Genomic DNA, 12,156 nt, shown 5'->3' on the forward strand with positions numbered 1-12,156 from the left:
GTAATCATTCTCTCTGTCTCTCTCTCTCTCTCAGACGTGATGTTGCTAGTCTCAGTGTTTTCTATAAATACTATTATGACATGTGTTTCTAAGAATTGTTTGATCTATTCCCTGCTTCCTTTGTTCCAGCTCGTTTGACTCATTGGTCTAGTAGTCTCCATCAATTCGTTGCTATAATACCTCATTGTAATACAACTTCCTATTCCAGTAGCTTCTTTCCAAAGACTGCAAGGTTGTGGAACTCTTCCTTCTCATCGTTTTCATATTTCAACTGGTGAATCTTTGTCTGATTTTTTGAGAGTTCTTGATAAATTGCAGAAGCGTATTTGTAATTTGGTTGGGCCCCATCTTTCTTCTTCTTTGTAACCCCCTCTCTCTCTCACACACAGACGTGATGTTGCTAGTCTCAGTCTTTTCTATAAATACTATTATGGCATGTCTTTCTCAGCGTACTCTTTTATGTAATAAGATTGTAATCTGGAATAATTGGTCTGTCAGGCTTCAACCAATAGGAAATCAGGGAATTTTAGAAAGGAGAAATTGTTATTTTTGTAATGGGAAATCGAATATATGAGTTTTTGATCCAAATACGAAGGGTGCAAGGTCAGTATAGTAATAATGTGTGAACTTCTTTCTGGTGATGACTGGGTCCGGTGGGAATACATAAGCAAATACGAACTACTTTCTCTAAAGGTGTTGGCGATCGTGCTGCTTCTCGTAGAATGTAATGTAGGATTTTATTATAACGAATAAATGTGTCTAAAACGGCGTTCTAAAGTTAAATAAGACGGTGGATAATAGTTTAGACATAATAGATTTGTATGTGGCATCTGTTATTGCAAACCTACGGTAATTTGGTCCAATTATTTAATTATATATAAATATATATATATATATATATATATATATAATTAAATAATTGGATTATTTAATTATATATATATATATATATATATATAATTAAATAAGTGGACCAAATTACCGTAGTTTTGCAATAACAGATGCCACATACAAATCTATTATGTATATATATATATATATATATGCATATATATATACATACATACATACATACATACATACATACATAGATACATACATACATATATATATATATATATATATATATATATATATATATATATATATATATATATATAAGGCGATTCTTCCATTCTTTTAATTTTACTTTTATTTTCATTTTATTATAACCCGACGTCCGAATATATATCTTTTAGTCATATGGGACAAGAGGGAGAAAGTAGCAACCCTAGTTGAAAATAACAAATACCAAAACCTTATGCATTACATGAAAAGAAACTGGAATCTTAAGAAGATATCCGTCATTCCAGTAATTATAGGAGCAACTAGACTCATGAAAAAGAATTTTTAAAAACTCCCAGTCGAATATACCAGGTGAACCAAGTGTAAGATAAATACAAACAATTGCACTCAGAAGAACAGTTAGAATTTAAAAAAAAAAGGTCTCTAAATTGGAGTGATTGAAATTGTGAGGAATGTATGACATCCGGTAGGATACACTATCCTCGTAAAAGCAAAACGACTAAAAAATTAAAACACGAGAAAAATCTTTCATTTTTTCCTTCGCTAAAAACATTACTTTTTTAAAAACAATTGATGCTTAATGTCGGTGTGATTCTTGGCAATACCTCAAGACGCAATCATCGTCCAAAAATAGCTTCTACCAAAGCCAGGAACCACGCCACAACCTTTCTAGTAAACCTTTCTAGTACAAAACATAACCTTTTTTATTTGTTTTGTTTTTCAGGACTTCCGACTGAAAGTGTGTGGACAGAAAACCACCCGAGGCAATCAAGTAGGTCTATAAAAAATTTTTTCATAAAACAATGGGGTCTTTCGGTGCTTCAAGTTTCTCTATTCACATCCCCCCTCGTCCCGGTGGAGGTGGTCGACTGGCTAATGTCACCGGGCGAACGTCCAGAAAAGAAAAACGGAACCCTTTCGCCGGAATAGAAAAGCAGAATTATGCCGAAGTAACCAAGACGTGTATGGAAAGAGGGATTTTGTTCGAAGATCCGGAATTCCCTGCCGACTACACTTCCCTATCTTCCGGATGCGGGAACTATATGATTGAATGGAGGAGGCCATCGGTATGTATCATAACAATCAAGTTATCACAAAATAATGGTTCTGATCCTAAACCAAAGTCACGTTAGTATCTTCCTGCAGTTTATGGTAAGTAGCCGGAAAACTGCGGAAAAAGCTGACGTGAACATAGCCAGACGATAAATTCAAAACGCTGAAAACAAAACTTTACCGCAACAACATAAAACTTAATGTAAGTTTAATTATATATAAATTTATATATATATATATATATATATATATATATATATATATATATATATATATATATATATATATATATATAATTAAAAAATTATAGTTAGTTACTCGACAGCTCCATCAATAAAGTCGATAATATCCAAAGAACCAAAAAAGATAGATAACGCAGGCTGCTCTTGCAGGACCAAAAATAGCTGTCCATTGGAGGGTAATTGTAAAGCTGAATCCCTTGTCTATGAGGCCACAGTAACGGAACAATCCACAAATATACCGGAAATATATATAGGTATGACAAAAGGCCAATTTAAACAAAGATATTATGCACATATGAGCTCCTTTAGAGCTAAAACAAGGATGAATACAGCATTAGCTACCCGCGTGTGGGAGCTTAAAGAAAAAAATACACCCTTTTCCATAAAATGGAGAAAAATAGAGCATAGACCAGCATACGTCCCGGAATTAAGTCAATGCTCACTCTGTAACGCAGAGAAATACTACATCCTCCGGTCCATTCATGACCCAAAAATAAAATGTTTAAATGTGAGGAGTGAAGCTTTGAAAAGTTGCATACATAGAAGGAAGGGTCTCCTAATAAATTGGATAAATGAAAAGAACAACACTTAGATGTTGTTTTTATATATATATATATAAGGAAAAAAATTGTAAATACATAAATAATTAGTCGGTAAACTTGGATTTTAATCGCAATTATATTATAGATTTTTAATTAATGTCATATATATATATATATTATATTTTATAAATGTAATTTATAATCTATTTCGAATTTAAAACTATAGAAAAATATAATAATGTTAATGAACTAGGGAAATCACTTAGGATAGATAAATACTCACTTCCCCAAACCTTGAAAGATTTGGGTTTTTAAAAAATAATTTTTAAACGTATTTCGAAATTTTTAAACGTGATTCGATATAATTAAAAATATATTTTTTAAAACTTTAAACGTATTTTTGGAAATTTTTAAATGTTCGATATAATTAAACGAATTTTTAAGTTTTTAACCGATACCAATACAGATTTTAAAGTTTTTATACATAAGGAAAGAGATTTTAAAATTAAATGGGGTTCAAATTAAAATCGATTCATATAAAAAAAACATTTTTTCGAGATTAGATCTTAAATTTAAATAATTCAAAGTTGAAAATTAGGTATTACATTACCCGATATATATATATATATATATATATATATATATATATATATATATATATATATATATATATATATATATATATATATATATAGAGAGAGAGAGAGAGAGAGAGAGATATAGATAGATAAAAAAAAAAAAAAAAAAAAAAGGGGGGGGATTAAACAAAACGAGATTTGAACGTGGATTCGCGAGGTATATATACTTCACACTTCCGGTTATAAGATAGACGAATATTGGCTGAAGAGAGCTCGATAAGGATACCTTAAACGGGCCTTATTATCGGGCTTGAAACCGACGGTACCAATGACCTGTCTCAACTAACAACTTTCTGTACACAAAATATATATATATATATATATATATATATATATATATATATATATATATATATATAAATTTATAACTTCATATATATATATATAATAACTTTATATATATATATATATATATATAAAATTTATTAAAAATTTGTTTTTTTGTAACAAATTTTTAAATGACTAATTTTTTTATTTAAATAAAAACATGGAAACAAATATAAACGAAAATCGACTTTTTTTCTTGGAAAATATTTAATAAGCTTTCTTCGCAGGAAAAGTTTCAATAAAATAGTTTAGGGTGTGACGAAAACAATTTTTTCATGGAAAATATTGAGTTTATTTTTGCGAGAAAAGATTCAATAAAATAAGCAATCTTTTCTTAGAAACAACTATGATCGAAAACAATATTGCTTTCAGAAAATTTTCGCAGGTTTTGCTTTTCTTATTTCTGGCTATGAGTCTTCTTTGCTATGAAATATTTAATTTTGCACACCCCATGTTTTGTCATCTTCGCTATTAAAACATTTTTTAAAATCTTTTTCCAATGAATCAATTTGATTGAAACTTGCCGTCTTCTAATTGCTGATTTACTTATCACGTCAGGTTCTTTTTATCCGACTGCTGTACCAGCTGCTTAGCGTAAACTGCCAGAAGATGCCAACGTGACTTTGGGTTCGGTTCTTTAACTAAAATGTTTTCGAGCTGTGTGAGATATATATCATGGTAATTCGCCAACAGATAAAGTATTTATATCAGAACAATTCCACATACAGGAAAGTAAATCGTACACTATCTGTATCATATGCACTTGTGAGAAGAGATTTCGTATTTATGCAGAATAAGGACCGCGTTAGCGTCAAAATTTTACGAGAAATTTACGTAAGACGCCGAAAGATTCCGAACGAATGTTTTGTGATTTGTTTTTCACGCAAACGCTTATTTTTTTTCAATTAAAAATAGATTATTTCTGTTATTACAAAGATAATTCAATGACAAACTCATCGAAAAAAAAAAACGAAATTATTTCTTGTTGCTACGAAAGAAAAATGGACAATTTTACGAAACTAAGAAAATAAAAATTCAGAAAAAGAAATATTCATTATAAACTAAGTTTCATATTTATTGATTGCGAACAAAACTTTTTTAAAGATTTTTTGTATGATTTTTTTTTTACAATATTATTATTCAAATCAAGATAAATATTTCCTTTTTATATAATAAATCAGGAGAATAATGAGACCAGTAGAAAAAAATAATTATCGGTTAAATATTCACACACAGACAGATACACACATACATCTACTGCTTTACGTGTTTCGTCGTCTACGAACCATCAGGGTGGCTGAATGATCTCGCTTGATTCACCTACCCTGATGAGTCGTAGACGAGGAAACACGTGTCAGTACATAATTATATATATATATATATATATATATATATATATATATAATGCTATCTTTTAGTATATTTATACCATTTATATATTGTGTACAGGTAAGTCATCAGAACACGTTATTAATAGTGGTTGCTTGAATTGCTTTGTTTTAGTGCATATCGACTGTTTTGGGGTTAATTAAAACCGACTTCAGTCATTTGAGAAAAAAGATTTTATGCTTCACGTTCTTTTTATCTTCAAATATTTATTCATAGCATTTGGTTTGTATGTTTTGTGGGAGAAAGGTGTTGTTTATGTTTTCCATTTTGCAAAGGAAAAAACAAACAAAAAAACAATGTTTAGTGTGTTCATATTTGGATTCTTCGGGATACTGTTCTCTTCTTGTGTATCATTTTCACAACGTTTCGGTCGATGTAACCTCCTACCTTCTTCAGGTGTATCCTGTCGAACTTGGGAATTTGGATGTTTTGTTGTTTTCTTTTCCTTTTAAGGGAAATGTTTTCCATAATGTTCTACTGTTAAAGTGTTTTTTTATTCAATAAGTCTGAAGAAAGGCTGTTCATGTGAAAATTTTCAAACGCCATAATGTTTGAATTTGTCCAAATGGTCTTGAAACAATTGTAACAAACAATGAAATACACTTTTTGTTGCTATCAATCCATTCTTTGCAGTCTTCGTTTTTGTTAAAACAGTATATATATATATATATATATATATATATATATATATATATATATATATATATATATATATATATATATATATATAGTAATTTATAAAATATATATGGCCATTAAGCTACACTGAATATTCGGCGTTTCATCCCCTCTAGGATTCCTCAGGCTTATGCGTGAATTCTGTGGTTGGTTATCGTTTTTATATGGTCCTCTTCTATTGAGGATTTAGTTAGCAAATCAGCTTTCTAGTATCCACCGCGCCTCTTCCTATCAGCCAATGGGCATGCATTTTATCGAACAAAGGAACTGTTTTAAAACTAAGTTAGTGTTTTTTTTTGTTAGTTTATATATAAATGTACATATGTGTACATACATATATGCACATATATATACATTTATATATACATACATAGATGTGTGATCGCTTATGTATATTCGTGTTTTTTAATCTATTTATTTGCTTATTTTCTATTGTTTTTTTTTTAGTTTTAAAACTATTTTGTATCACTATCCTAGAGTAAATTTTATTTTGTGAACACAGTTATTTGCTATTTCTCTTCTACAGTTTAATAGATATTGGGGTTCTTTAAAGTACAGGATAGCAAATTTTTCATGAAGGCATAATCTACATGGGTCGTCTAGATGCCTACACGTGGTAGCTTGTCTTATTATTTTCCATTCGACTACCGCCATATATATTTTATGAATTACTCACTATAACTCTACATACGTATTGAGCACTTTTGAAGTAAATACTTAAAGTTTACGCATAAATCTATACTTTCGTATATTAATTTTATGTGAGTAAATGAAATAGTTATATATATATATATATATATATATATATATATATATATATATATATATATATATATATATATACTAGCAGAGTGCCTGGTATTGCTCGGTCTTAAAATACGCTTAAATATATTTTGATTAATGTAGATTTCGTATTTATTATTATACTAGCCCGGCATTGCCCGGGTTTTTGGAAGTGTGTGCTTAGCAAAAAAAAAAAAAAAAAAAAAAAAGAGTGATAGTAGCCAGGCAGGCTCGAACCCGTACCGTGAAGGAGGGAAAGAACGTGAAAACAAAACGTGACGTCTTTTTTTTGGGCGCCCATCACAAAACCGGAAGTGACGTAGGTTTAAATTAAGCCGAGTCAATTTTTCCTTCGACGTTAATGACTGAGCTATGAAGACATATTTGCTGTAAAGCTAAAAATTAAAACATGAGCCAATAGCTACTACGTTATGCATACATATTCGTAATGAGGGCGCTCGACCTTCATCTTGAAAATTTCATTTTTTTTTTTAATTTTCATATTTTTCACCGATTTTCCCCAGCTAAAACCCAAATATAAAGTTTCGCATGGGTTTAAATACCTTATATATGAAGTTTGATGTCTGTAGACCAAAAACTTTAGGAGGGGTTTGGTAGGCAATTTTTTAAAACGATAATATATACGCAATCATAAATATATGTAGAAAGAAGTTTTTGTTTACTATAACCTTTTTACGCAAATATTATGCAAGTATAAATCATGTAGAATATCTGCATGAATATAATTACAAGTAATAGTTAACTAAAGACGATCATCACATAAGGAAACCGAACAAACTAATATAGAATTACTTAAAATGAATGTTTAAATAAATATGCAAATTAGCTAGATCTTTTGCAAATTAATGCAATTCTACGATCCATATATAACAAAGTTATGTTTTCTTTTTTTAGGATCAAAGTGTAGTATCTGTCCTGTTCACTTCACTATTTTGGTCTCGGTTAATGGAGGGAAAATCCTTCATGACTGATATATTTTTTTTATTTTTGTTACAAACCAGAGTGCCCCTTTTTGGGAAGCTGGTTTCCCTCCACATTAAAAACCGACCTTGTGTCTAACTCTGCCCTCGTGGGGAGGCAAGTAAACAGCAACAAAAAGATAGAAAAACAGGATTTGGGCCTTCTGACCGGGATCAGTGTGTGGTATCTGTTCTGGTGCTACCTTTAGTTAATTTGTTCTTGGTCAATGGAGAAGAAACCCTCTATACTGAGAGAATTATTACTTTTGGCTACCGCCAGAGTGCCTCTTTTGGGGGAGCTGGTTTTCTCCTACATTAAAAGCGACCTTGTGTCACATTTTGCTTTCGTGGGGAAGCAAATAAATACCAATAGAAAAAAGGGTTTTTAATATGAATATCAAATTCACACACACACACACACACACACACACACACACACACACACACACACACACACACATATATATATATATATATATATATATATATATATATATATATATATATATATATATAAAGCTGAACGTCCGTGTATGTGTCTGGTCACGAATAGGCTCCTATATGGTTGACTATTATAGAAAACTGATTACATATAATGATAGAAGATGTATCGAGACACAGGTATGTTTGATCTGGCATATTGATGATTCATTAAAATTATGGGGTCTGCGTACGCACCTGGTCCACAAAGTATGGGAAATAAAAAATTAAAAAAAAACGTTTACATGTGTTTTTGATATAGATGTACATAATAATACTTTGATAAGTATGTTTTAACTTAAATAGGGATGGTATAATAAAATTGTGGGGTCTGCGTTCGCGCCTGGCCTCCGTGGAATGGAAATAGGCACAAACTTTAATAAAGACTTTTCATATCTATCTGCGTAAGTATACTTTGATAATTATGTTTCAGTTTAAAGAAATATGGTATAATAAAATTGTGGGGTGTTCGTTCGCACCTGACCTCCATAGAATGGAAATATGTCACAAAGTTTAACAAGGTTTTTAAATATAGATCCACAGAATATTGTTTCAGTGTGAACAGGTATGGCATAATAAATTATGGGGTTTATCTATTTTATTTTTACTTTCACCATATTTTGCTTTGGTTTTGATACCCCCAAATTCGAAGCTATCTCTTTACAACCCTTCCTTTTCATAACCTATCATACTTTCGTAAATCAGAGTCCATTTTCTGTAGGCTGTTTTTGAACCCAGTCAACGACGGGTACTTTTGCTAGTATATATATATTGGAGAATTAAGAAAAAAGCGGTCAACATCAGCGCAAATACAACATTTTCACCTCACGGGCGTTGAATACTCTCTCTCTCTCTCTCTCTCTCTCTCTCTCTCTATATATATATATATATATATATATATATATATATATATATAATTATTTTTTTACTATAATAATTAAATACCTACAGACACTAGTGTTTCATCCTTTCGGGATTCTTCAGTGCAGGGTGTCACGATTACTACCAGTCGAACGATTCGAACCCCGCGACACGAGACATAAGTGAACGTGTCTGTGTGTCTATGTGTCTGTGTACATTTTCCTTCGCAATATCTCTGTTAATTTTCAGTCTACAGACTCGAAATTTGATATACATATACACTGTACTGAGATTTTGGAAAATCTATGTGATTGGTTTTCGGCCAAAAATTTGGCTGTTAAGGGGTCAAAGTTCAACGATTTGACCTTTGAGAACTCTACCAAACTCCTCCGACAATTTGTGATCTGAACACTTTAAATTTTAGATATAGGTTCCTTGGACATGGATCTAAGTTAATAACTTGATTGAGCCCAAAACAATAAATCTTAAGGGGTCAAAATAGGGGACAAAGTTTAAAAAATTGACCGTTATTTATTTATTTTGTTTCTCTCAGCATACACCTCCAAACACCCGGGCAACGCCGGGCACCCATGCTAGTATATATATATATATATATATATATATATATATATATATATATATATATATATATATATATATATATATATATATATATATATATATATCCAGGATAAATGTTTTCGCATGTTTTATTTCCTTTAAGGGAAATGTCTTTACATATTGTTCTATTGTTAAAGTGTTTTTTATTCAATAATCTGAAGAGAGGCTGGTTATGTGAAAATCTTCAAACGCCATAACTTACAATGAAATACACTTTTGGTTGTTATCAATTCTTTCTTTGAAGTCTTGGTTTTGTTAATACGGTATATGAATGCTCAATTATAAATTATGATAATTTTGTAGCTTACAATTGAAGTCATCGCTTTTTGGCTCAAAATTCATTGGTATATGAAGATTTACTGAATTATACAAACCTAGTAAAATTCAGTATATTACAAACAAGTATATATATATATATATATATATATATATATATATATATATATATATAGGCATCACCACTTATCAAGGCCAAGAGTTCACTCGTGGATAATGGTTAAAGAGTGTACAGTAGAAATTGGACAATATAGTAATCGTTAGTAATGGAATTCGATAAATTTGTTAACAAGTGGAACGGCTCATCAAGAACTTGTTTACGTTAGACTTGAAGACAACCATATTATAGTCAGCTGGAAAGCAGGAAAACGGAAGACTATTCCACAGGCGTTCAGTTCTAAGAAAGAAGCTTTGTTCATGGAATCTACGTTTAGGTTTTGGCAGAGATAATGTGTGGGAGGAATTATTGATAGTGTTTTCAGCTAGACGAATGTTTCTTGTGAAAGTTTGGCAAGGGGGACCATAGACTGAAGTTCACTCGAACATTTTCCATGAAAATAACGATACAGCAGAGACAAACTCGCAACATCTCTTCTGTGAGACAGAGGTTGCATATATGTGTTGTTATATATATATATATATATATATATATATATATATGAGTGTGTGTGTGTGTGTGTGTGTGTGTGTGTGTGTGTGTGTGTGTGTGTGTGTGTGTTCATAATAAAATTAAGTCAATATATTTAATTTGGGGAGAATAAGAAATTTTTTCTTGAACCATACAACTGCCTATCGTTAACCTTAATAATTTTAAAATATCCAAATATCTCTTATCTGGGGGAAATGAATAATTTATGGTCGTAAATTATGAGTCGAGATGTGTATCGAAATTCTAAATATGATGTGTTAGATTACGTAAAGAGAAAAATTCGACTTCAAAGTTAAGAATAGAAATTAAGTTAACGTGTCACATGAAGTGACGTTAGAAAACCCGGAAGTCAAGAGAGGATACGTGGCGAATGGGAAGTTTGAGAAACTGCGTGCCTCCTGAATTGTTTGTAGGCAACCGTAAATTGCGAGTTGAGATCTGCCCATTAAGATTGTATGTATGATCTGTTACTGTTGTGGTTCCCACCATACGGAAAATAATAGACTCTCCCGATTACTATGAAGACAGAGAGAATATGCTTCTCGGTGTTATGCGTTCTATGCAGTTAGCTTGATGTGTAATCACATTTTTTATTTGCTGTAGTTGTTTCTCTTTTCAATATATTTTGTTTCCGCTAAATACCAAATTGTGTCTTTCTTCTGGACCGTGACTGGTCAACAATGGCGATATGGGATTATTAAGGAACTCGAATCTGTCACCTACAAGAATTACATAGAAAGGATTTTCCGCTTTAAGTTAACATTAACGAATTAGGTTAACGTGTCGAAGAAAGTGGCATTATGAAATAGGAAGTCCAGTGGTAGTTGGGAAGCTATGTATTTGTAGACTGTGTAAAAACATGCAAATACTCTTCTTATTATCGTTTGTACTGATTTTTTGGAGTCTCTAATAATTTTAATGTCATTTTATTATGAAGGAAATCTGCAATGATCCCAAGTTCTTTGTTGGTGGAGCATCCAGATTTGATGTGAAGCAAGGAATGTTAGGTAAGTAGAACGAGTTATTATTTAAAACATTTTATAATGCGTATAAATCATTGTATAAGAAAACCATTATATAGGATCAGTGACCCACTGTATAACATTATTGAACCATTTTACAACATAGACAAACTATTGTATGTAACAGAACCGCTAGCGTTTGTAGCAACAGCTGCATGATAAATATGCAAATGTCCAAGCTAGTGTGCGAATTGACGTCACAACGGAAGAAGAGAAGGGAAAGAAAAGTAGAGAAAAAAAGGACACATATGGACGGAAAAGGATGGCAAACACACGTGCGTGGCAGAGGGCCGGCAAGGCATACCGGCGTGAGGTAGACGTGTTCCCAGTTGGCGATGTGAGAGACTTCTAAAGCACATGTTAAATACGTCAGTGGGGTTTTAAGCACATGTTGGGGAGAGAGGAACTGTAAGAAACAAAACAAAAAAAAATGCAAGCGTTGTTTGGAAAGTAACGGAAATAAATGGCTTTTGCTTAAACTGAAAAAAAAAGCCGAGTCGAGTTTCTTTCTTTTGTTTGTTTCTTTGCGATTGTCTCAGACACAACGTGT

The 12,156-nt window shown here is 31.4% G+C and overlaps 1 protein-coding gene across 2 annotated transcripts in view; it reads left to right on the top strand.

Moving 5' to 3' along the window:
• LOC145256320 (calpain-B-like) overlaps positions 1-12,156 on the top strand; it is a 206,845-nt gene that overhangs the window by 63,214 nt on the left and 131,475 nt on the right. For both annotated transcript variants that reach the window (XM_080115053.1, XM_080115052.1), the window contains exons 2-3: positions 1,790-2,132; positions 11,522-11,591. In XM_080115053.1, coding sequence (XP_079971179.1) covers positions 1,869-2,132; positions 11,522-11,591 — 334 coding nt within the window. In that variant the 5' untranslated portion in view covers positions 1,790-1,868. The remainder of the gene's footprint in view (positions 1-1,789; positions 2,133-11,521; positions 11,592-12,156) is intronic.

This window comes from Euprymna scolopes, chromosome 32 (genome assembly GCF_053919585.1).
Source record: "Euprymna scolopes isolate OS-2025 chromosome 32, ASM5391958v1, whole genome shotgun sequence".
In the NCBI taxonomy this organism is placed as follows: Eukaryota; Metazoa; Mollusca; class Cephalopoda; order Sepiida; family Sepiolidae; genus Euprymna; species Euprymna scolopes.